Source organism: Salvelinus fontinalis, chromosome 21 (genome assembly GCF_029448725.1).
Source record: "Salvelinus fontinalis isolate EN_2023a chromosome 21, ASM2944872v1, whole genome shotgun sequence".
NCBI classification, from domain to species: domain Eukaryota; kingdom Metazoa; phylum Chordata; class Actinopteri; order Salmoniformes; family Salmonidae; genus Salvelinus; species Salvelinus fontinalis.
Window position 1 is genome coordinate 22,634,639 of NC_074685.1, and position 27,142 is coordinate 22,661,780.

Below are 27,142 nucleotides of genomic sequence, written 5' to 3' on the forward strand. Positions count from 1 at the left end.
ATTGAAGGTAGAAACTCAGAGGGAAACTTGCAAGGATCCATTTACCAGATTCTGTCTACTTTGCTCAATCAATTTTATTCAGGAGGGGAGAAAATAAATCTTACAGGAGAAATCACATCAGAAATGTAGTGTTGGAAGCTCATAACGATCCTTCAACGTCCCCCAACAGCCTACATTGCATTAAAATTGATTAGTTTTGATAATTAGTCCAAATAAATATATTTTAATTTAGTTAACCTTTGATTTAATACAAAGACATCACCCCTACCCCTTCACTTCAGCTGTGTGTCCTGAAGCCAACAATTGCTCACACAGACAGACTCTCTGGGCTGCTAGCAACACTACAAACAGCCATTACCTTTATTCCCACACCAGGCAGAATGAATATACTGTACAATATCTTACACAGTTACAGTATATACAGCTCCTTTACAACAGCAAACTTTTAACTCTGTCTCTAAATCATCTGTTCAATCACACACATCCATTCAAATGAAACATTGAATTAGAAAGTCTGTGTTGGGGGGGGGGGAAATCAGTTTAATCTATTACTTGTATCTCATCACCGTCAAAATAATGGCATTTGAAATTATTTGAAAAGATTTTCTCTTGGTTTTACTACTCCTAAAACAAAAGTTTACTTTTTTTAATGACAATATTTTTCATAAGTAAAAGAGAACGCTAAGCCAGGAATTTAATTCAGATTGGGGTAACGGTACATTCACTTTCAACAGAAACCATGTCAAGTCCTACTGCGAAAAGTGCTGCGCTTCAGGGTAGAGTTGGTTCAGCGACTAATGCAGACCAAGTACAAACACCTCTACAGATCTGAAAACTTCCTCCACAACCAATACTTTCCTCATATCTGATTGAACACATTTCACATTGCATTATCAAAAACAATCTTACTATTTTTCAGACTGTTTTTGCTTTTCATTAAGTTTAGGGGTAATCAATTGACTTATCATTAAAGACTTCCATTCTTGAATAAAAAATCTGACATCGGTAGTCAACAACAAAGACACTACGAAAGCCTCAAAATTCAAATTCAACAAATATTATGAGTACATACACATCCCCATCATGGGAAGTTTCTCCAAAAACAGGAGGACCTTCCAATCAAACAGCAGAGCTTAACCCCCAATGCCTCTGCCTTGTGTTACTAGGATTAATACAACATGTATATACCTGTACATCCTCCAAGTGCACACACACACACACACACACTCTCGGTCACTTCAACACACATGCTTTAGTCTCCATTCGTTAGCTTTGAGTGGAACCCTCGGCCCAGATGTGCCAAAGAGCACTCATGACATCATAGGGCTCCAAGCACAAAAATCAAATGCCTAGAATGGGTCTGCCATAGAAAAACTACTGTCCAAAAAATAAGTGAGATGGGACAGGATTTTAGTAGAAGCTCTGTGCAATAACCTACAACAAAAGCCCATGAAACTAGAGAGAAGAGACCACATCCATTCAGATCATTAGGGATACAATTGAGATTGGATCATTTATCAGACACACAATCTTCATCCAGCCTCAAAGGGAGCAACTTCATATCAATGATATGTAGAGGGGCAACAAGCACAATGGAATTGAACGATTGATAAACAAGAGATGACATGAAAATGGGACATCAAATAAATAAACGCAGAGCAAACTAGGGGAATACAACTGGCTCATTGGCATAAGAGAAAGCTCTACTGTACATGCGTGCGTTCAGATTTCAGTGTTTCCAAATGGAAGAGGGTGGATAGACAAGGTAATTGTAGGGGAGAGCAGCCATGTGTGTCTACGTTCACGTTCCTCTCTTTCATATGACGTCATTGTGTTCCCCTACTTAGAAGTAAACGACTTAGAAATTAAGTGAACAGTGCAAACTTGCGCCAAATGCTAGTGTCTTTACCAATGCTTTCCTGACTTGCTTTCTCCCCAGTTAGATCAAGGCTCCAGCCTGAATTGATACTGACCTTCACTACTCCACCTGCTTCACTGCCAACACACTACCTCCACTGCCATAGAACACACCAACACCTACCAAGGGCTGTGTATCAGTCTCCTTCCATTCATGACCAAATGCCTGAGTATGTCTTGTTGCCCATCAGTTGTCAAGGAGGAAAAGAATCAAGGAAATTAATTGAGACACAGCCCACAGGGCAAAACCAAGCCTAGTCTGTCTCCACTACCAAACAAGACTATCCCAGTTCTTCTCCAGAATCAGACACACATTGTGAATGAGGATCCTGTGAGAGTAGTCCATGCACACACATACTATTGCTGCTAACTTCACTCAAAACCTTAATTTCTCCTTCAATAAACAATGACTGAGGGGACAGACATTTTATTGCATAAGGGGAGTGAGCAATTCCCAGCCTTAGTGTGCAGTGAATAATAAACTGCAAGTGAGACCTGCCAAGGACTCAAATGGAGTGTGAGAAAGAGAGCGTAAACAAACTCTCCAGAAACTTGAATTTGACGATGTCGGGGGAGAGTGCGCATGTGTGTGAGACCGTATACCCAGAAATTTGTGTATGTGTAATCCTACATGACCTAAGTGTGACGTGGTGGAATGGTGTGTGTGTTCAGAAATCCTTCAACATTGCCAGGGATCCAAACCAACTTTGCCAGTTGGCTCCATAGTCTCATCATCAGACCACCAGGATCTTGACTTCGTCCTGCTGGTCAGGCCTGTAGAAGAAGGGGATGCAGGGATGGTCCCCCAGGAAGGGCACGGAGCGGGGCCCCTGGATCTCCTGGAGCAGCTGCATGATCTGCCTGGCCGTGCCGTCCTCCTGGGGCCTCATCAGAGCCTGGGAATCTGGGGGGAGCCTCTGGCCCAAGTCTGACGGTGCACTGTGAGGGGTATCAGGGGTGGTGGAGTCAGACTCCACAGCTTTACTTAGATCCATAGACTCTGGAGAGAGAAGGGGGAAGGAGATGAGAGATCAGGGAGGGTAGTATAATGACTATCCATGAACTTTACAGCGGGAATGGAGAGAAGGTGTGTGTGTGTGCTCATACCTTGTCCGTCCACAGCATTGAGCTCCATACGTCTGTGTGCGTGGTGAGCCTGGACATGGTCCTTCCCAGATGGCAACAGGTCAGGGTTAACTGTAGTGTCAGTGCTAGCCATCACCCCAGCATAGCGGCTGTACCACTCGTTCCTCTCACCCACCAACCTCATGACCAGGTCCTGCAGCTCTGCCAATTTGGCCTGCATGGGCACAGAAACACAGTCAAATTGGTGTACTTTCTGTGTGTGAGTAGAGTACCTTTGTGTGTGTGGACCATTTGCCAAAACTGAAAAGATATAGCTAGCTAACAACCTCCTTTTCCACATGGAAAAGATGGTAGACAGTGACTTGCTAGCTAGCTGGTATTTTCTACAAGGAATCTGCCTTCCGAAAAAAAAAGCCTCTCCTAAGTGGGTGTGACGCCTACTCCCGTTGCCTGCAGCTTGGATTCCACTTGGCGATCTGTTCACCGTCTGCCCTGGCCTGTCTCCCCATCTGGTAAAGATAAACTATTCTATTCATGTTACCTGATGAAATTGCTGAACAATATGATCTTGTTGCCATCTAATGCACATTCAAATGTCAAAAATCAACACTGCAGAGCTCTCCCTGTCGTCTGCCGTGTCCCGATTATATTACTGCTGATGATATCTGGAAATGTGCAAGTACACCCTGGCCCATCTACTGTCGCTAGCCTCAATTCTGATTTGTGCTCTGATGTCAACTTCACTGATTTCTGCTCTCGTAAAAGCCTGGGTTTTCTGTACATTAACACTAGACGATTTTTACCTAAAATTAGAGGTTGACCGATTATGATTTTTCAACGCTGATACCATTACTTGGACACCTCAAAAAATATATATATTTCTTTATATATATATATATTTGTAATAATGACAATTACAAAAATACTGAATGAACAATGAACACTTATTTTAACTTAATATAATACACAAATAAAATCTATTTAGTCTCAAATAAATAATGAAACATGTTTAATTTGGTTTAAATAATACAAAAAGACAGTGTTGGAGAAGAAAGTAAAAGTGCAATTTGTGCCATGTAAAAAAGCTAACGTTTAAGTTCCTTGCTCAAAACATGAGAACATATGCAAGCAGGTGGTTCAATATTACCAGGTCTTCAATATTCCCAGTTAAGAAGTTTTAGGTTGTAGTTATAGGGATTATATATTATAGGAATTATGACGCGTCGACTATTTCTCTCTATACCATTTGTATATCATATACCTTTGACTATTGGATGTTCTTATAGGCACTTTAGTATTGCCAGCCTAATCTCGTGATAGGCTTGAAGTCATAAACAGCGCTGTGCTTCAAGCATTGATAAGAGCTGCTCGCAAATGCAGTAAAGTGCTGTTTGAATGAATGCTTACGAGCCTGCTGCTGCCTACCAACACTCAGTCAGACTGCTCTATCAAATAGACTTAATTATAATAAACACAGAAATACGAGCCTTTGGTCATTAATATGGTCAAATCCAGAAACTATCATTTCGAAAACAAAACGTTTATTATTTCAGTGAAATACGGAACCGTTCCGTATATTATCGAACGGTTGGCAACCCTAAGTCTAAATATTGCTGTTACATTGCACAACCTTCAAGGTTAGGTCATAATTACGTAAAATTGTGGCAAATTAGTTCAGTTTGCAACGAGCCAGGCGGCCCAAACTGTTGCATATACCCTGACTCTGCTTGCGCTGAACACAAGAGAAGTGCCAAAATTTCCCTAGTTATTAATGCCTGCTAACATGAATTTCTTTTAACTAAATATGCAGGTTTCAAAAAATATACTTCTGTGTATTGATTTTAAGGAAGGAATTGACGTTCATGGTTAGTTCAATTTGTGCAACGATTGTGCTTTTTTCGAGAATGCGCTTTTGTCAAATCATCATCCGTTCGGCGAAGTTGAAGTAGGCTGTGATTCGATGATAAATGAACAGGCACCGAATTGAATATATGCAATGCAGGACAATCTAGTTAACCTAGTAATATCATAAACCATCTGTAGTTAACTAGTGATTATGTGAAGATATATAAAAAACAATCAGTTTAATGCTAGCTAGCAATTTACCTTGGCTCCTTGCAGCCACAAGGTCCTTTAAACGCAGCACTCGTGTAACAGGTGGTAAGCCTGCCACGCAGTTTCCTTGTGGATTGCAATGTAACCGGCCATAATCTGCGTAATCGGCATAATCTACCTAAAATGTATCAATTGAAAGTGTGGGTACACAGCTCCAATCCAGATGTGTTGGTCATTACTGAGACGTGGTTAAGGAAGTGTTTTGAACACTGATGTTAACCTTTCTGGTTTTAACCTTTTTCGGCAAGACAGATCTTCCGAAGGTGGGGGAGCGGCAATCTTTACCAACGAACACCTTCAGTGCTCGGTTGTCTCCACCAAGTTTGTCCCCAAACAATTTGATTTGCTGGTTTTACACATTACACTTACAAATAACTCATTGTTGACTGTTGCTGGGTGTTATCATCCACCATCAGCACCAGCCTGCACCTTAAATGCCTTAAGCTCTTTCCTGGCCCCTTACACTAAGCCTGAATTTGTCCTGCTAGGTGACCTGAATTCGAACATGCTTAAACCTCCTGACCAAGTCTTAAAGCAATGGGCCTCCCTAAATCTTTCTCAGATTATTACCAATCCCACAAAATATGACTCCAAACACCCAGAAAAAGGCTACTCTCCTAGATGTTTTCCTTACAAATAATCCAGATCTAGCAACCTTTCGGTTACTGCCCCAACGCTCTAACCACTAGGCTACCTGCCGCCCCTAATGACCTTAGCGATCACTGTTTTACAGCCTGTGTTTGTAATGGCTGCTCAGTGAAACAACCTGTCCTGATTTGTCATAGAACCTTGCCAAAACAAATGTATGAGCAAGCCATCCTTCATGACCTGTCCTCTAACTTGGTGTAGAACAACCTTGATCCCCTCTGTCGAAGATGCTTGGACCTTCTTTTTTGATATTTTCAGTGGTATCGTTAACAAACACGCACTCAAAGAAAAGGATAATTAAAAACCGGTTCAGCACCTGGTTCGACCGTGATCTGGCAGAGTTACTCCACCTCAAGAATTCCATTTGTCAAATCGCTCGGCACACGCATACTCAGGCAGTTCTCTCTCGGTGGGTCTAACCCCAAGAAGTTCTGGAAAACGGTTAGACCTGGAGAATAAACCGTCCTCCTCACATCTGCCCATGTCCCTAAATGTTGATGTGGTTGTCTGACAAGTAGCACATGGCAGAGCTCTTTAAATCACGTCATTAAGTCAGGATTCCTATTTGACTCTGCCATGCCTCCTTCCCCATCCAACATTCTCATCTCCCACTACTTCTAATGCGACTATCCCCGATTCTCCTCCCTCTTTTTCCCTTGCCCCACTACAAAGTGTATCCCTGCAGGCAGTCACAGAGTCCGAGGTGCTAAAGGGGCTCCTTAAACTTGACCCCAAAAAAACATTCAGGTCAGATGGTTTAGACCCTTTCTTCTTTAAGGCTTGGCGATGATAGGGCAGCAACCAATCTCTAACCTTTTCAACCCGTCTCTCCTCTCTGGTTAGGTTTCCATTGCTTGGAAGGCAGCCACGGTGCGTCCTTTATTTAAAGGGGGAGACCAAACTGATCCTAACTGTTATAGGCCTATTTCTATTTTGCTCTGTTTATCAAAAGTGCTGGAAAGACTTGTCAATACTCAACTGACTGGCTTTCTTGATCTCTATAGTATTCTCTCTGGTATGCCATCTAGTTTCCGCTCAGGTTATGGATGTGTCACTGCAATCTTAAAAGATTCTCAATTATGTCACCATTGCCCTTGATTCTAAGCAATGTTGTGCTGCTATTTTTATTGACTTGGCCAAAGATTTTGATGGTAGACCATTCCATTCTTGTGGGCCAGCTAAGGAGTATTGGTGTCTCTGAGGGGTCTTTGGCTTGCTAATTACCTCTCTCAAAGAGTGCAGCGTATAGTCAGAACATCTGCTGTCTCAGCCACTGCCTGTCACCAAGGGAGTACCCCAAGGCTTGATCCTAGTCCCCACACTCTTCTCAATTTACATCAACAACATAGCTCAAGCAGTAGGAAGCTCTCTCATCCATTTATATGCAGATGATACAGTCTTTTACTCAGCTGGCCCCTCCCCAAATGTTGTGTTAAACGCTCTACAACAAAGCGTTCTTTGTGTCCAACAAGCTTTCTCTGCCCTTAACCTTGTTCTGAAATCCTCCAAAACAAAGTTCATGTAGTTTGGTAAGAAGAATGCCCCTCTCCCCACCGGTGTGCTTTTTAACTGAGGGTTTAGAGCTTGAGGTAGTCACCTCTTACAAGTACTTGGAAGTATGGCTAGACGGTGCACTGTCCTTCTCTCTGCACATATCAAAGCTGCAGGCTAAGGTTAAATCTAGACTTGGTTTCCTCTATCGTAATCTCTCCTCTTTCACCCCAGCTGCCAAACTAACCCTGATTCATATGACCGTCCTACCCATGCTAGATTACAGACATGTAATTTTAGATTGGCAGATAAGGGTGCTCTCGAGCAGCTAGATGCTCTTTACCATTCAACCATCAGATTTGCCACCAATGCTCCTTATAGGACACATCACTGCACTCTATACTCCTCTGTATACCCGTCGCAAGACCCACTGGTTGTTGCTTATTTTTAAAACCCTCTTAGGCCTCACTCCCCCCTATCTGAGATATGCAGTCACATACAGAATGTGACTGGCAGAACGGGTGTTGTAAGAGGTCCCTAAAGCATACATATCCCTGGGGCCCTCTTTTAGGTTCACTGCAGCTAGCGACTGGAACAAGCTGCAAAAAACACTCAAACTGGACCGTTTTATCTCCATCTCTTCATTCAAAGACTCAATCATGGACACTCTTACTGACAGTTGTGGCTGCTTCGCCTGATGTATTGTTGTCTCTACTGTCTTGTCCTTTGTGCTGTTGTCTGTGCCCAACAATGTTTGTATCATGTTGTGTTGCTGCCATGCTATGTTGTCGTCTTAGGTCTCTCTTTAGGTAGTGTTGTCTCTTGTTGTGATGTGTGTTTTGTCGTATATTTTTAATCCCAGTCCCCACAAAAGGCCTTTTGGTAGGCTGTCATTGTAAATAAGAATTTGTTCTTAACTGACTTGCCTAGTTAAATAAAGAATAAAATAAAACCTTCATCTCCTCTTTGTCCTGGGCCAACATACTGATGTACTGCTCCTTCTCCATGTGTTTCTGCTTCATGACAGCTCTCTGGTTCTGGTACAGGGCAATGTACTCTCCTGGACAAACACACAATGAAGGAAAGAGATGACAAGACCATTCACACTACGGGAATGAATGTGTAAGTACATCACTGTGTGTGTGTGAGAAAAAGGGTAGTGGAGAGTGTGTGTCTCACCTATAGTATCAGTCTCTCCAGACAGCTGTATACAGCGGTGTTCCAGCTCCTCTACCCTCTCCTTCAGGTCAGCCTTCTCCTGCATCAGAGAGGTGAAGCGGTGTTGGAGCTTCTCCATGGCAACACACAGTGCCTCGTGTACCTCCACTGGTACGCCCTTTGAACCTGAGACTAACAGGGGGGGGGGGGGGGGGGGGATACCGGTCACACTAACACACTCGAAACTAGCATAGAGCTCTGAGAAAACAAACATTGGTCATGCACGTAGCACACACAAATATGTGCATGCACCTCTCCTCCTCTCACCTGTGTGTTTACAGTGACTGTGGTCATCGTGAGTGTGGTCGTGGCTGTGACCGTGGTCATGGTTATGTTCATGGTCATGACTGTGGTGCTGGTACTCCATGCTGGGTGCTGCAGCCTGGTGACGGGCTGCAAGGTGCAGTCTCCTCTCCTCCTCCAGTCTGCTCCTCACCTCATCTCTCTCTGCCTCCACACGCGCCACTGCATCGCGCACAAACTCCTCCTGAGAGAGACGGAAGGGAGGATTTATTATTATTTTTTAAATCGGAGACAATTATCTGAGAGATGCTTTGAAAATCCTCACATATGTAGCATTTGGGAGCAACAACACTAGAGGACACATAAAATCACTGATAGTTATTTTCTCCTTACCATCTCTTCCCGGCTCTCAAAGTCTTCTGGGATAGCGATGGAGGACTTCTGTGGGCTTTCAGGCAGGGATTGGCTCTCCACTCCATCTCCCTGGTCTCTGGGGGGTGTGGCCAGGGCTGAGCTGTCGAGCAGCTCTGTGACTTCAGCCTTCAGCTGCTCATTGTCTCTGGACAACCGCTCCAGCCTCTCCTGTAGGGGGAGGGTTACCACAGCCACAAAGTCATAAACCCCACCCATTTCTACAATGAATCTTCTTAAAATCTGATTTTAAACCTAAACCCAACACCAACCTTAACCACACCACTAACCTCACGCCTAACATTTTTAGTTTTCATGAATTTTTACGATGTAGCCTATTTTGACTTTGTTGCTGTGTTAACTAGTGACAACCCAGCCGGCCAGCCAACCAGCGCAGCAGTAACGATGCATTATGAATGTGTGTGTGTGTGTCTGTCCCGTTCCCTGACCTGGTATTGCTCCAGCTGTTTGTGGCTCATCTCCAGTTGAACCCTTCCATGGGTCTCGTCATGCTGAAGCTGGTCCATCAGCTGGCTCTGCTGCAGGTACTGTCTGTGGAGCTGCTCCCGCTCTGATGCCAGGGCCGTGTAGCCTGCAGAGTACTGCTGTAGGTGGGCCACTATCTGGTCCCGCTGCTCCAGCAGCGCCTGGTACTCCAGAGACTTCAGCTCCAACTGGGGATGAAGCAGACATGTGTGAGTGTGTTTGTGTGACAAATGTTGTTCCTGCAGCTGTTGGGGAGGATGGGCTCGTGGTAATGGTTGGAGCAGATTGAGTAGAATGGTATGAAATACATCAAGCACATGGGGTGTTCCTCAAATTGCATACAACCGTGCATGCAAATTGGAGCAAGGGAGGGTCGGAGTATGAGTCCAAATCAAAGTATGCGAAACGGAGCACAGGGGGCACTTCTCGAATGCGTACTCCATTTGTACTTATTTTGAAGCATGCATCGATGCAAGCTTCCATGGAAAGTATGCAAAGAAATATAACGCAACCACGTAAAAAAAAAGACATTTTCTTGAAATCAAAACGGACATTATTTGAGTTGAAGTGAGAGAAAATACACTCCAACTTTGTAATTAAATGTTGCCTATTCACATCTCATATGTTGCCTGACTACAACATTTTATCTTGATATGTTGATAAATACATGCAGTGTTAATTTTGGCATGGTTACCTGCCTACAATACCCACTGTAGTGTGTGTAGGTCGTAAGCCCATAGTAAGTCAGCGCTAACTGGCTAGCAACTACTGTTAGCTAGCCAGATAGCCACAAAGAATTGTTAGCTAGCGACCCATGCCTGTTATACCATCTTGTTAGCTACATTATTACGATTCACATATAGCTAGCTGATAGATGTGAAGTAAAAAGTTTGCTTTGTGTATATCTTGTTTCGTCTCTATTGCCATTGTCCTGGCTAGAAGAAGGAAGGTTCAGTGAATGGGTAAGTCCATAAAGTTAACTGGCTAGCTAGCCACGAAGAATTTACATCTACCTTGCATAACATTAGTTTACAGTAATCTTTTGTAGCTAGATTATGATTCACATACAGTTAATTCAGAAAGTATTCAGACTAGGGCTGTTGCAGTGACCGCCACACCGGCAGTCACGAGTCATGAAGGCAGACAAATTCCACGTGACCGTTTAGTCACGGTAATTAGGCTTCTCACAGCTCTGATGCTGCTGATGTTCATTAGTAGCTAACTGCCAGGCTAACTGCCTGGTACTAATCACTCTGACATCAATGCAAAAATCAAATAAAACGCTTCATGAGAGCTCATGAGCTCATGTTGCGCAACATTCCTACAGACAGAGTGATGGTCACTATTAAAAAGGGAAGGATCCCATCAACTTTCTGCTAGGCCTACTATATTTTGCAACTTTCCTAATATTAAGCACATTGTTTATCTTTACAACAGGAGTATAGCCTACATGTTTGGCATGAAAATGAACCACGGGAAAAGCGTCCTCCATTCGCTATTTAAGTGCATAGATGAGATGTATTTTTTCCCGCTGCCCGTTTCGAGACAGGTGCATGATAATTGCCCATTCTAAATCAAAACGAATTTATTATATGTAAAGTTTGATGGGAGACAATATTAGCCTATTACTTGTGAATGATCACTTGTGAATTATGCCCAGCATAAGGGAAAGAAACAATGGCTTATTTTTGCGAGTTTTTCAAATCATAGTTGCACATCTCATGTAGCCTAACCCATAGCCCTATATGTTTTGATAAGGTTTGTATCACAACTAAAGTGGCCAAACAACTTCTTAAAATTAAGCAAATTAATCAGCTTTAGAAGGGGTGTAGAGCCTAAGTGGTATACATAAGCAGCGTGTGAGTTTCAAGTTTGAGGAAAATAAATTTTCACCATAAAAATGCACCTTTATAATAAAAACATTACATGCATAAATCGCATTTGCAGTCACTTTTGATAATGGTGTTTTTCCGCTAATGGAGCATTTGCGCTTATAGCCTACTGCCATGTGTGCGTATTGCTGTGCTTATAATGTGAAGAAATAGGCCAAATTGTTTATTAGAATTTAAATCTGTTGTTTTTTGCGTCAGCCACATTGAGTAAAAACAAGTTTTTTGATGATAGTGGTTGGATTCATTTGATATCCATCGCATCCCACAACTGTCCCAGACTATGTTTGAAATATTTATTTCTCACACAGAATAGGTCAACTTTTGTACTATGGGGGATAGTAGACTGACATAGGCTAGTGATTTTGCTGTTCGTTAGGCCTACTACGGTTCTACCAACATGCACCTCGGAATTGGATAAGGATGCGTGCAGTTGCGTCACCTATGTGTCTGTCTTGGTAGCATGTGAGAAAGACCCGATCACGTGATGGAGAGCCATGTGAGTGAGGTGCTTAGGAGCGTGCGGCACTCAGGGAAAAGGGCACCACGGCCACAAAAAGCATAGACCTTTTTTTAGGTTGCATTACGGCCACACAAAGGGGATGCCGCCGTTAAATTGTGAATGAGAGACTGATGAAGTGTGTACAGCCTGAGCAAAAAACTAAGCCGAGCTCATGCCTTCCAAGCGGCTTTTTTCAAATCATCATTAGTCGCATCATGCAGCCTTACAGAATGCAGTCTTTCGTCTCTATTGTTACCATTGTCCTGGCTGGAAGAAATTAATGGGGAGATGCAGCGTGAGGTAATACAGTGGGGGGAGTGCTTCTCAAATTAAATTATGCATCCTCACAAGAACATACTCAAGAGAACGTCCTCGGAGAATGCACTTGGAGCATGAGAGTGTGGAGCACAGTAGTATGCATAGAGAAACATCCATGGTTTCCATGTGTTTGATGCCATTGCATTCGCTCAGTTCCAGCCATTATTATGAGCCATCCTCCCCTGAGCAGCCTCCACTGGTGTGTCCCTACCTGCTCCTTGAAGTTGTGCAGGTCCTCCTGTAGTTGTCCCATCTTGCGTCCCAGCTCCTTCTTGACGTGATGCTCTGACTGCAGAGAAGTGGTCAGCTCCATGTTCTCATTGGTCTAGGGTGGCAGAGAGACATTCAATACGAGGCAACACCCTTGTTATTCTAACGTGTTTAATCTTACTAGCACTGACTTTGCTGATAGTAGCTTATTGAGGAAAAGTTTGACTTTCAATGATTATATTATTTGGTTGTCTCACCTAGCTACCTTAAGATGAACTAAGTCGCTCTGGACAAGAGTGTCTGCTAAATGCCTAAACTCTAAATGTAAAATGTAAATGTGTGTGTTTTGAATGTGGCTGGATGAGTAAAAATAATGTTTCCAGTTCCACCCATTTCTTTAATCACCAATCAAACTTAGGCAGATTAGTGAATACTTCAAATAAGTCAACAGGACAGTAAATAGGTAATATTTATCCTTACCAGTTTGACGAAGCCGTTCTGCAGCTCAGCCAGCTGGTCTTTAAGGGTGCGGTTCTGGGCCAGGGCGCGGCTGATGGTGGCCTTGTCACTCTGTACGTCCTCCAGCATGCGCCTGCGGTCCTCTGCATCCTCGGCCTCGCGCTCCGCATGGCGCTCCAGCTCCGAGAGACGGGACTCCTGCTCCGAGCACATACGACTCAGCTGCTCGTTGTCACGTAGCTATGGCAAAGGAAGGGAAGGGAAAGAACAGTTAGTTTTTGCTTATGAGACTCTTTAACAGGAAATGGCGTCCAGGATTTGGTTCCAGGCCGGCACCAACACAAACCATAACGCATCTTATTAGTCAAGGTCTTGATGAGACAGGGAGTGTTCAGAATGTGATATACACAGTGCGTGTTATTTTCACTGGTAGTGTGTGTGTGTGTGTGTGTGTGTGTGTGTGTGTGTGTGAGAGAGGGGGAGGTTATCACCTGGGCCTGGAACTGTGTGTTGAGAGAGTCTCTCTCCTGCTGTAGGCTGCTGAGTGCTTCCTGGAGGGCCAGTTCACTCTCTGAGGGCCCTGAGGGCTGGGGATCTACCTGGGCTCCTCTCTCATGGGACAAAAGGGCTGGGGAGGAGAAAACAATCTGTTCATCTCCCTTTCTGAGAACATTTTTCTCCTTTCACCAACAGTACATTGTACTTTCCTTATGGCAATACAAATCTTTTCATGATAATCATTGACAGGACGAACACAGTAAGCTCGTCTTTGGTAGAAAGCTCTTCTGAGAACCACTGATGTGCAAAACAAGGAGGGTAGCTGTGTGTCTCACCTGCAGCGTGCTTCAGGTCTGTGATGTGGGCTTCTAGCTCCTGGATCTGACTGATGCTCCCGTCTCGCTCCTCTGCTACTAGTGTCACCTGCACAGGACACACACACGCCAATCAACTAAGTATTTCTAGCATTCCGTTCAGAGGCTATGCCAGCTCTATAGGTTCTGCTAATGGGGTGGTAGCATAGTGTACCTGACAGAGCAGCTGGTCTGTCTTGTCCTTCCATACTCGTCCCTCCTCCTGGATCTGCTCAGCGTAGCGGTCTCTCTCTGTCTGCAGCTGGGCCACCGACTCCATTAACTATAGATAATACCAAAAGACCATTAACACAATGGCAAGGCACTAAAACATTAAAGATAGACATACACCCGTTTGTAAATGGCGGTTAGAGCGTTGGGCCAGTAACTGAAAGGTTGCTAGTTCGAATCCCAGAGTCACAACAGTGAAATATCTGTCAATGTGCCCTTGAGCAAGGCACTTCATCGCAATTGCTCCAGGGTCGCTGTTGATAATGGCAGACCCTGACCACACTCTGAGGGTGTCTCAGTGCGAGTTGGGATAAAAACACAGTTCCAATTCAAATAGGACAATTATAATCAACCAACAAATTTGATTATAAATGTGTGGTCATCTTGAATCAGTTCTAGGTGAATTCATCCCACACAATGCGCTCGCATGCACACACCCCTACCTGAGCAGTGTGCGCCTCAATCTGTAATTTCTCCTCCAGTAGTAAGTGCATCTGCTGGTTGGCACTGGGAGGCCCTGACTGACTGGAAAACTAGGAATAAAAAAACAAAGAGAATTGAACAACTGCAAAACAAATGATGATAATGACGGTGTGTCTGGAGTGTGTGTGTCTACCTGTTGCAGCATGACGTCAGCCATCTCCAGTCTCTTGCGCAGTTCATCCAGGTCCAGTCTCATAGCGCTGTTCTCACTCACCCTCAGCTTGAGCTGCTCTGACAGCTCTGAACTCTGCTGCCTCCTCTCCTCACTCACACTACTGCACAGGGACGGAGAGATATAGGAGGGTCAGGTTGGAACGTACACACACAGCCTCTGAATTGCCTAACCTACTCATAGATGACACGCATCTCTCTCCCTGTATCACGCACACACACTGTGTGGTTTCCACTAGATTCCTTTTCCTACCTAGTCCACAAAGCAAACAAGGAAATATGATAAAAGGCCAGCCATTTAGTAGAATGGAAGCATACTGCAGGTAAGACTTACTTTAGTCTGTACACCTCTAGCCTCAGGTTGTCTCTCTCTCTCTCTAGCTCTTTGTTATGCTGCACAAGAGAACAAGAAAATCAATCATATGTAACACATTACCGCAAAGCTCAAATCGATACTCATCGCTCACGGCATTCAAGTAACTATCAGAATCAGTCCGGTGTGTTTGCGTGTGATAATGTAAATTACCTTCTCAAACAGTTTCTCTCTCTCTGTGTGTGTTTAAGTTACCTTGTCAAACTGTTTCTGTTGTGTGGAGACGGAGGACAGGGTTCTCTCCAGCTCAGAGACTCTCTGTTTGGTGGCCTGGAGACGGTTACTCAGCTCCTCAGCCTCTCCTGAAAACACACATCAGCAGCTTACTGAGCACCAATTCAAATAGACTTTTACACACATTCATATTGCGCACATCAACTCTCTCACCAGCCTCCCCTGAAAACACACCACATTACTGAGAGCGTTCACATACACACATTCATATACATACATCCTCAGTCTCACACAGGGTAAACACACACTCACCTGTTTTCTGGCGGGCAGCCTGCTGCGTGTATGACAGTGCGGTCTGCAGCTCTGATTTCTCCGACACCAGGATGCCGATAGTCTGGATGTGGACCTAGAGAAGAGGAAGGACAGAGACAAGCAGATACAATCTTTAAATAAACAGATAACCTTACATAGAATCATTAAATTGGTGTCATTGCACTGCATCATCCCCGTCATTTATCAAATCAAAGCTTTGTTTCACTTGGAATGACGAGAACATATTTTGTTCTGTGTGTCAGTGCGTGCATCCCTGGGTAAATAGGCAACACATGGTGTCGGGGCTCTTAAGACAGATGCATAGCACATATCTGGAAATGCAAAGTGAAATGAGAGAATTGCTTTAAAAGGTCTTCCAGTGGATGAAGAGAAGTGGTCTGAGAGGATGAAAAACCTTGAAAAAGTTTCTTCTTCGTGTGTGTCACAGGAATAGCTGGAGCGGAATGGTATCAAATACATCAAACACATGGTTTCTATGGTGTTTGATGCCATTCCATTCGCTCAGCCATTATCATGAGCCGTCCTCTCCTCAGCAGCCTCCACTGGTGTGTGTGTGTGTGTGTGTGTGTGTGTACCTGTAATTGTTCTCGCATGGCTCCTTGCTCCCTCACACATTTCAGTTCAAACTCCTTTCGCTCCTGATCAAAGAAAGCACACAAACATATTGCATTCATCCACTGAGAGAAAGATAGACTTTTTACACTGAAGAATAAACGCAAAATAAAACAATTTCAAAGATTTTACTGAGTTACAGTTCATATATGGAAATCAATCAATTGAAATAAATAAATTAGGCCCTAACCTATGGATTTTACTTGACTGGGAATACACAGATACCTTAAAAAAAAGGTAGGGGCGTGGATCAGAAAACCAGTCAGTATCTGGTGTGACCACAATTTGCCGCATGCAGCGAGACATCTCCTTTGGCATAGAGTTGATCAGGCTGTTGATTGTGGCCTGTGGAATGTTGTCCCACTCCTCTTCAATAGCTGTGCAAAGTTGCTGAATATTGGCGGGCACTGGAAGACGCTGTCGTACATCTCCACCCAGAGCATCCCAAACATGCTCAAATGGGTGACATGTCTGGTGAGTATGCAGGCCATGGAAGAACTGGTACATTTGTAGCTTCCAGGAAAGGTGTACAGATCCTTGCAGCATGGGGCAGTGCATTATCATACTGAAACATGAGGTGATGGCGGCGCATGAATGGCATGAAAATGGGCCTCAGGATCTCATCACGGTATCTCTGTGAATTCAAATTGCCATCGATAAAATTCAATTGTGTTCATTGTCCATAGCTTATGTCTGCCCATACCATAACCCCACCACGGGGCACTCTGTTCACAACGTTGACGTCAGCCAACTTCTTGCCCACACAACGTCTACCATTTGCCGGATACAGTTGAAATCAGAATTCATCTGTGAAGAGCACACTTCTCCAGCGTGCCAGTGGCCATCGAAGGTGAGCATTTGTCCACTGAAGTTGGTTAAAACGCCGAACTGAAGTCAGATCAAGACCCTGGTGAGGATGCAGATGAGCTTCCCTGAGAAGGTTTCTGACAGTTTGTGCAGAAATTATTTGGTTGTGCAAACCCACAGTTTCATCAGCTGTCCGGGTTCATGGTCTCAGACAATCCCGCAGGTGAAGAAGCCAGATGTGGAGGTCCTGGGCTGACGCGGTTATAGGTGGTCTGCAGTTATGTGGGAGGTTGGATGTACTACCAAATTCTCTAAAAAGAAGTTGGAGGTGGCAAATGGTAGAGTAATGAACATTACATTCTCTGGCAACAGCTCTGGTGGACATTCCTGCAGTCAGCATGCCAATTGCACGCTCCCTCAAAACTTGAGACATCTGTGGCATTGTGTGACAAAACTCCACAATTTAGAGTGGACTTTATTTTGTCCCCAGCACAAGATGCACCTGTGTAATGATCATGCTGTTTAATCTGCTTGTTGATAGGCCACACCTGTCAGGTGGATGGATTCTCTTGGCAAAGGAGACATGCTCACTAACTGGGATGAAAACAAACATTTGAGAGAAATAAGATATTTGTGCATATGGAAGATTTTGGGGATCTTTTATTTCAGCTCATGAAACATGGCATCAAAACTTTACATGCTGCGTTGATCTTTTTTTCAGTATATTTATGCTCACCTTTTGCAGCTGATCTGTGAGCTCCTGAGATTTCTTGGTCTGTCAGACAAACAGGACAGAGGACAATCAGTGACATCAGCACCATCCACAAACCACCATCTATACTAAGTCCGTCATTCAACCAAACAACAAGTCATCTCCTTTCACTCTTCAGGAGTCAAATACCTATTGAGCACCTCCCATTTACAAAGCAGCACAGACACTTACTAGCCTAGTCAGTCGGGTTAGCCGTTAGCAAGCTAGCTCCAGAAGCAATATCAGTGCAGTTGGTCTATTATTAACGACTGACAAAAACATTCCCTCATTTCATTCATTGTCGAGATCATGGTGAGCATGTCAAAGCTTAGTGGTTACCAATGAGAACAGTGCAGTGCAATGAAATGTGTGAGGTGAATAAACAAAACCATGCATGACTTGATCAACTGACTGACTGTGCTGCCACTCAGCACAGCTGCGGTTTAGCCAACGTGTTAAGTGTTACGTCATTCGTTACATGCTAGTCAATCTGTGACCAGTCAGTGTACTTGGTGTGGTATGAGTCTTGCTATGGGGGCTGTGAGGGGTTATTTGCAGAACGCCCAACACCCAAGCATGCGCGCACACACACTCTTACCAGCAGGTCTAGCTTGGTACTGAGCTGAGAGTTTGTTAGGTTGCTGGAGTCCAGTGCGGTTGCCAGCTCCTGGTTTCGACTCTGATGTGTGAACATACAACAACAAAAAGAGGAAGGGAGTGAATTGAAGTAAAATAAATGAAAAACAGATGGGAGGTGGAAATACAAACAATAATTCATTAAAGTAAATAAGACTCTCTCGGTCTCCTTCAGGGATGTAAAATGTGAACATCCAACAAAAATGATGGCAGCAGGTATTTGGTCCTACTAGTAGTCAGTGAGGTAATACAGTGAGGACAGGGGCAGAGGTAGCTAGCAGAATATTCAGTAATACATGTACAGACTGGAGTGTGTAATGTAACAGACAGTGTTCTCACATGACCTCAGTTACTCCAGATGTCTACATAACATGAACTACACCAGGGAACATCAAAGTTCCTAACGTGATATCAGCCAATTTAACAAGTTACAAACTAGTAGTCACTATAACATGTAACACCTATAGCCAGCTCCAATCAAGGCTTTGGAAAGATGATTGAATTTTATTTACTAAAATAGAGTCCATTCTCTATATAGACTGCATCAAACTGCAAGGTAATCTAACAGGTCTGAGGACTATTACACAGGACAGAGATATGACATGAGAAGGAGAAATAGCGTTCCTCTGCACTAAACTGTGTATGTATGCAGGGCCTGGGAAAGGTACAGTAGTGCTGCCCAGACAGCATTTCATTTGTTCTGTTCTGACTGTGACGATCTTTCAGATTGCATTGTTGTCTCAGCTGTGCAACACAATCTAAGTTATAGTCATTAGTCAAGTCTATCACTTGCTGTGTGTGCCTGTGTGTGTGTGTAACCCGAGCCTGGACGCAGTGCCGGAACAGGCAGAGGGGTCATGTGAGCTGTATGGCCAAGGCCAGTCACATTCCTGCACGGAGAGCAAGCAATGGAGGGATTGTGAGAGAGGAGAGGACGGAACACCTCTACATAACCTGGGGCTACACACACACACCACAAGATTTCTCTGGTGTGTGTATGGAGACACATTGGACACACGGAGGGGAGTGAACATCATGTACTGAGGCTGATTCACTAGGCATGAGGCTTAACAAGGGGCAACTTCAAATGGGGATAGAATGGGACTGGGTTTGTCTGTTCAAGACAAATAATGATTGCATTTTATAGTGCTTTTCCCTGTGTATTGGCCATGATAAGGGGGCAACGTGTGGTGTGGTGATGTGTCACTTACCTCCAGTTCTTTTTCATTGGCAGGCGAGGGAGCACTTTCTCCATTTACATAGGTGGTGGATGACTAGAATAGACAGGAAAGAAACAACAAGATAAGTCAAACCACAATAAAGCAAGCTTCTCAGAGCCAATGAGAGCATCACAAATAGCACTCCTGATTATGCAACACACTAAACCAGGAGCAAGCAAATATCCAAACCAAGTAAGATAGTGTATCATTGGGAGGGGCTTGCACTTAGCCAACGTGCACTTCTCAGTGCGTCGACTGCAGTTTATAAGCCTAATTTCTCCTTTTTGTGGCCATAAAGTACACGCATACCGCAGAGAGCAGTCCGTTGAGCTGCTGGGAGAGCTGCCGCAGGCTCTCTGTGGATGAAATGGGTCTGATCACACACACACACACACACACACACACACACACACACACACACACACACACACACACACACACACACACACACACACACACACATTAGCCCAATGTTACAGTAACACACCAGTCTTATTGAGTAATGGAGCATTCAATGTGATAAACTGCTCTGCCAGCCTTCGTAACTGTGCTACTTATTCTCTGTGTGTGTGTGTGTTTGTGTGTGGGTGTGTGTGTGTGGTCAACAGCTGAAAGCGAGGGGGGGCAGGGCTGTGAAGGGTAGAGAAGGGGCAGTGAGGACCAGGGGGAACATTCTGAAGAGGAACTGAGTGTGTGTAAGATGACTTGGTGACCCCACCTATTCTCATCTGCATGGTTTTCATTGCCGTTGGCGTCAGGGGTGCAGTTCTGTGGCAGAGAGGACAGAGAGGAAATTGCTCTGAGTGAAACAAAAAAACATTAAAGCAAGCGACATACCAGGCCAAACGTATTCAGACAATGAACACAAGTTAGACCAATCCATCCTTGTACACGGTTAATAATGACTACTCATTAATGAGTGGAGAGAGGTGGTCACGACACCAGAATTTTGACTTTGATACCAGATTTTGTATCAAGATATTCGATACAATCATGATACCAAGGGACAAAAAGAAGGCGTATTAGCCAAAGTCACAGAATGGCACTTGATCCAGACAGATCTTTTGAGTTCAGTATGAATACATTAGAAATGTAAGATTTTGGAATGCATGCATAATGGATCAATTATACAATCAATGTGACTTTGGAAAAAAATAAAGTACATAAGGGTAATAATTTATTTGAATAGTGAATCTAGTCGATTGATAAACTGGGTAAATCAAGACGTAGTCTAAGCCTATTTACAATACAGGTGAATGCATATTCAATTGGAGTGTGTGCATGCATTGAGTTATTGCTTGTTTTGGCTGAATTCGTGGGGCTACAGATGAAAAACAATTTGGGACTTACATTACGGATCAACAACATTTGCGCAGAAGAAGCAATCTTTTCTTTTATAAAGTGTGCACTGTCTCTTTAAGACCCATGACATTCACTCACAAACTTTGAGGCTTGCGCAAAGATGATCTTGACTGGGAGAGACATGAGTCAGGCGAGATAGAGTGAATGAAGAAAGTTTTTGGTGATAATCAGCTTTGAAAAGCAAAATTTTGTGCTATGGTTTGCATATTATGACATACAAGGTACTATGAGAGTGAGTTGATGTTTGCTTCAGCTGTAAACTAGCAAGGACAGCTACCGGTATCTTCTTGCATTGGAAGGTGTTCTAGCCTGTAATGGACATTGTTTTGCAAACAGTAATTAACAGTTGTTTCAACATTTATGCATGCCGTGTTGCATTATTCAAATGTGTTAACTTCTGTTCAGCGAGCGATAATGCAGCCCAGACTCCCAGTGAATGCAGTAGTTCCTCAGGACAGGCTAGAAATGAGTAAGTGGCACTGGCATGGCGCGATAAGGGGACATCGGCTGCGCTAATAGACAGAGTTGATTCTCTATTAAAATCAGTAGATGATGTGAAACACATTTGACAGAAGTATTGAATGTAAAAATTCTAGGACTGAACTGTTTTTCAGGTTCTAGTATTGAAAGAGTACAGAAGTTTCAGTATACCTTGCAACAGTAAGAGAGAGATGGAGACAGATAGAAGACGGTGGGAGGGAGGGACACACCTGCTGCATGTCAGTGTTGTGGGCGTGGCTGACACACTCAGGGTTAGTTGCAGACATAGAGCTAGCAGGGTTAGAACCAGGGGAGCTGCGGCCGTCCTCTCCGTTTGGGTCCTCCAGTAGCTGGGTGACAGGGGACCTTCTCACCTCCCCATCAACGTGGGCCTGAGGCCACAATACACACAGACATCACTTTTCAGTACTCATCCAGAGATTTTGGTTGAAGCAATTTGGAAATATACAAAGGAATCATTCACATGTCCACACCATTCTAACCTACAAAACAAGGTACAGTCAGGCAGCACAATCACAACACATGGTTGGACAATCACACACATCTTGTTTTCACTGATGGAGACATGCCAGCATGGTAAATAAACCAAAGAAACATCAGGTCCAGAAGTTAAACATGCAAACCCACAGATACTACCAAATCAAATTCACGCCCCTGATGGACTGACCCAAATCAGAAGAAACTAAAAACGGTTAGCTAGGCTTTATCCTAGCATATTCATAATAAATCAACATATGGCAAAATAAATACCAAGCACTTCCCTCACTGTAGAGAAAAGGCTACGATGAGCAACCAGTGACCATAGGGAATAGCATGCAGGAGAGGAGCAAAAACAACAGAGGGACAGAGATTGTAGGGAGGGAATGGGACCGATACACAGAGAGCGAGATCAAGTGAGGTAAGTAGAGGGCAAGAGACAGGTGTAAATGAACAAAAAGGACAACACAAGAGATAGTGGGGAAGAGTGAGACAGAGAGAGGGAGAGAAAAAGAAGGCAGGAGGGAGATAAGCTCACCTGGCTGTTGCCAAAGGGAGGCAGAGCTAATCCATTGGTCTGACTACGAACTTTCAGAACTCTCTGAATCTATGGGAGGGGAATGGAAGGGTGAGAGAGAGAGGGACAGTGAATGAGCTAATGAGGGAGGGAGGAAGGGCATTGGAAGAGAAAGATTTGAAAGCCCACAACCTGCAGCTTCATTGCCAGACAATGTTAGCGACTGACTCATTACAATCAGTTCCGTCTCTGGAGGTATAGAAAATATTTGATTCTGTGATAATGTTCCTCCATGAAAATTACTGTCATTGTGACTGGCTAGATGGGAGCAAAGTCTATACCGATGCCAGAAAAACTGGTTTCACCATGGGAAGGCTAGGGCAGAAGTTAAAGCAAACAAATACTGCAAAAAAAGATCCAGGAACTACAGTGCATTCGGAAAGTACTCAGACCCCTTGACTTTTTCCACATTTTGTTAGGTTACAGCCTTACTCTAAAATTGATAAAAAAAATAAAATAATGCTCAATCTACACACAATACCCCATAATGACAAAGTGAAAACAGGTTATTAGACAAATCTAATTTATTAAAAATAAAAAACAGAAATAAGTTATTTACATGAGTATTCAAAACTTGCTATGAGACTCAACATTTAGCTCAGGTACATCCTGTTTCCATTGATCATCCTTGAGACATTTCTACAACTTGATTGGAGTCCACCTGTGGTAAATTCAATTAATTGGACATTATTTGGAAAGGCACACATCTGTGTATAAGGTCCCACAGTCGACAGTGCATGTCAGATCAAAAACCAAGCTATGAGTTCGAAGAAATTATCCGTAGAGCTCCGAGACAGGATTGTGTCGAGGCACAGATCTGGGGAAGGGTACCAAAACATTTCTGCAGCATTAAAGGTCCCAAAGAACACAGTGGCCTCCATCATTCTTAAATAGAAAAAGTTTGCAACCACCAAGACTCTTCCTAAAGCTGGCTGCCCAGCCAAACTGCGCAATCGGAGAAGGGCCTTTGTTGGAGAGGTGACCAAGAACCCAATGGTCACTTTGAAAGAGCTGGGAGAACCATCCGGAAGGACAACCATCTCTGCAGTACTCCACCAATCAGCAACGCTCCCCCATCCAACCTGACAGAGCTTGAGAGGATCTGCAGAGAAGAATGGGAGAAACTCCCCAAATATAGGTGTGCCAAGCTTGTAATCATACCCAAGACGACTCAAGGCTGTAATCGCTGCCATAGGTGCTTTAACAATGTATTGAATAAAGGGTCTGAATACTTCTGTAAATGTAATATTTTTTATTTTATAGAAATGTTTTTGCTTTGTCATTGTGGGGTATTGTGTGTACATTTATTAGGTAAAAAAAAATATTTAATCCATTTTAGAATAAGGCTGTAACAAAATGTGGAAAAAGGCAAGGGGCCTGAATATTTTCCGAATACACTGTATATAATTATTACAGTAACCATCGACTGTCCCTTTACACACACACACCCCCACATTGCTATGAAACAATTGCCAATCTGATGTCATTCTAATAGGATTAAAGGCACATTAACATAATAATATTGATTTTAACCAAACAGAAGGATGTGTGTGTTAAGATGCAACGTCCTGACGGGATTACAAATTGACAGAGCATGATAGTACTCTCGCCTGACGAAGACACATCCTTTGGTCACTGGAGCATAGCTGCATTTTACATTCCATGATCTGACATAAATGACAAACACTGACAGTACACTTGCAAACGGCTGCACTCACACACATGAAGTGTGCAGCTGAGCTGGAACATTAAATGTGATTCCAGAACAGTAGAATCATCAGACTGCTTTCTTGCAACATTTCACTTTGTTATTGAAATGCAAATGCCGTGAAGTCAAATCTTGTAAAGAAGCAGTGTAGCAGTGTGCATGAAGAGTACTCAGTCATCACACACATACAGCGGGCATGCAGTTGGGTGACTCACATTGTCTGGAGAGTGTAGGTCAGCCGAGGGTGTGTCTGGTTGCCTCCCTCCCTTCCTCTTCTTCTTGCCACCTGGTCCTCCTCCTCCATTTCCACCCCCTCCTCCACTGGCAGGAGAACTCTTCTGCTGAAACTCCTTCAGCTGCCCGGCACAAGAGAGGAGGGTAAGAGGACAATGAGAGCTCTCAACTGTCTGGAACTCACATGTTTGCTAGGCTAAGCACATCAGCAGAATAATTATATTGCATAGAAAGTACAGGGAGCCTTGGTGTGGCTTACAATAGTGTGAATAGTCAGAAAGATCCCATATGATTAGACTACAGTATGAGCAGTTATTCCTGCTATGGCATCACTGGTGTGGGTGACAATGGAATGACTATTTAGAAAGATCCAAAACTGTCCAACAAGATCTTATAGCATAACCAATTGCTGCAATAGCTGAAGGTTGAGAAAGGTACTTTTTAGTTTTTAAATGTGAAATGAGTAAACATCTCCCCTTGCACAAGTGGGTTTGTTTTTAAACGTTTACTTGTAGAACATGTGCCCGCCTGCACAAGATTGTGCTGTGACAGCTGTCATGAAACAAATTAGAAAACCTCCTTCACAGAGATAAGAATGCCATCTCAAATTCCTGAGTTGGATCTCAACAACAGTACGTGGTTATCACCATGTCGAAAGAGATAGTAGGCGGCGCAAATTACTTGAGCAAGACAACTGTTCTTCAAACAAAATAGCTTGATTTGATTAGCTATCTATATACAGTATTTCTAGGTAGCTAGTTACTGAGTGACAAAACAGAGACAGGGAGAGGAAGCGTCTGCTGTCAAACTACCCGTCACGTTACTCTTCACTGACACATTGATTCCTGTCAAACATGACTAAATAGATATAACTAAGCAAACATTTTACTTAGCCATGGTAACATTAACTTTAGTTTGACAGGCCATTTCATTACCCATATAACGTTAGTGACACTGGCAGGCATGTTAAATGACATTTGAATGTGTCTTGGACTGTCGGACAGCTAGCATTCCTAGCAAGTTATAACGGAGCTAGCTAACTAACGTTACACAAAGTGACAGTAAGAAAGTCGAAACAAAGAACACCCCATTATGTGTAATATTGTGTTAGCTAGCTGGCTAGCATCAATCATCTTGTGCCAACTGGCTCTGTGTTACCTGTCAGTTCATTGATAGTTAGCTAACGTTAGCTAAATTCCTATTGCTAGTTAACATGAGCAAACGTAAACTGGCCAATTGGGTTGATAAAACTACAGAAGGTTTGTACCTAGGGAGCAACGCCATAGCAAAGTTTACAAGTCCCTGCCGGGTATAAATTGTCCGCATACTCTTGCTACGATTATAGGCCCAAGCTAAGCCTCGGTATTTCGTGCGCACTAACAGCCACAGCAGGAGGATGCGAGTTGGGTTGGGCGACTGCAGACCGGTCCGAGGACGTGGAATGTCAACATCACAAGGGTTCGTGAAAACTTGAAACTACTGACAACTCGAATCCAGAACAGAGTAACGTTTGAAAAAACTGTTATATTCGCTGTGAAATGGGGAATTCAAATGTGTACCTTTTTCTTGGCTGCGGCGATTTTAATTTGCCTGCTCTGGTCCGCCATCCTTCACCTCCGGTAGCGAACCACACCACGTCAACAATTTGGGAACAGTCGGTGACGGGAGAAGGTATCTTGCCGCTAGGGGCGCAAAAGCTCCCTCGGGAATACTTCAAAAGATAGATAGTGGGCAGAACAAGCGAGATGGGCAGAGCCAAGCACGAGCCAGCGAGATCGTATTGGCGCGTATGAGCATGTATTTGCACATTTCCGCCCTTACACAGCTGAACACCATTTAACAAAAAAAAACGTTGGCAAAGAGTAAAGTACACGCTGTTTATAACAGATTTCAGTTTTGGAAACAGAAAACTGTATTGATATAAGCTAACTATCAATGAACTGACAGGTAGCACAATATGATTGACATTACATAACATGTGGTGTTCTGTGTTTAGACTTGCTTACTGTCACTTAGTGTAACATCAGTTAGCTAAGTTAACTTGATAGGAATGCTAAGTTAGCTGTCTTGACTATCCAAGAAACATTCAAATGTCACTTAGCGTCCCTGTAATGCTTAGAGAAGATCTAATTTCAAGTGTTATTGAAGTTCTGTGGTTGCAGGTTCACCTGCCTCATCTAAAACCTATTATTTTGGGGGTTTACTATTTCGTAAAAATGTTATTTAACCTTTAACCAGGAAAAGCCCATTGAGACCCAGTCTCTTTTTCAAGGGAGACCTGGCTAAGGCAGCAGCAACAATCAATACATTACAGAATTAAATCATATAACAATACAACATGATCCAGCCTATAGGCAGTATCTCAATGTGTGTGAAACGCTTGATAGTGTATGTGATGTAGAGGTCTACTTTCTTGGGGACCTGAATATTGACTGGTTTTCATCAAGCTGTCTGATCAAGAGAAGCTTCTCACTGTAACCAGTGCCTGTAATCTGGTCCAGGTTATAAAACAATCTACCAGGGTGTTTACAAACACTACAGGAACAAGATCATCCAAATGTATTGATCACATTTTTACTGTAGAAAGGTGTACTAAAGCTGTATCCGTAAGCATTGGATGCAGTGAACACAAAATAGTGGCTAAATCT

The 27,142-nt window shown here is 43.5% G+C and overlaps 1 protein-coding gene across 3 annotated transcripts; it reads right to left on the reverse strand.

Annotated features, from left to right (window-relative positions):
* Positions 1–56: 56 nt before the first annotated feature.
* LOC129818456 (golgin subfamily A member 2-like) lies at positions 57–26,165 on the reverse strand. Of its 3 annotated transcripts, XM_055874337.1 has the most exons (27): positions 26,054–26,165; positions 24,476–24,616; positions 22,514–22,582; positions 21,708–21,869; positions 20,354–20,403; positions 19,945–20,008; positions 19,627–19,689; positions 18,378–18,458; positions 17,765–17,803; positions 16,185–16,247; positions 15,589–15,682; positions 15,298–15,404; positions 15,064–15,122; positions 14,692–14,833; positions 14,519–14,608; positions 14,020–14,127; positions 13,827–13,914; positions 13,485–13,621; positions 13,015–13,233; positions 12,536–12,649; positions 9,579–9,803; positions 9,112–9,300; positions 8,743–8,962; positions 8,437–8,607; positions 8,211–8,317; positions 3,025–3,217; positions 57–2,917 (listed from the first exon to the last, which is right to left on the reverse strand). In XM_055874337.1, the coding sequence occupies exons 1-27, from the start codon at positions 26,099–26,101 to the stop codon at positions 2,652–2,654; spliced, it is 3,309 nt and encodes a 1,102-aa protein (XP_055730312.1). In that variant the 5' UTR covers positions 26,102–26,165; the 3' UTR covers positions 57–2,651. The 3 variants fall into 3 exon arrangements, with proteins under 3 accessions (XP_055730312.1, XP_055730313.1, XP_055730315.1); XM_055874338.1 differs by lacking the exon at positions 22,514–22,582 and having other exon boundaries at positions 26,054–26,164; XM_055874340.1 differs by lacking the exons at positions 21,708–21,869; positions 22,514–22,582 and having other exon boundaries at positions 26,054–26,164.
* Between the last annotated feature and the right edge of the window lie 977 nt (positions 26,166–27,142).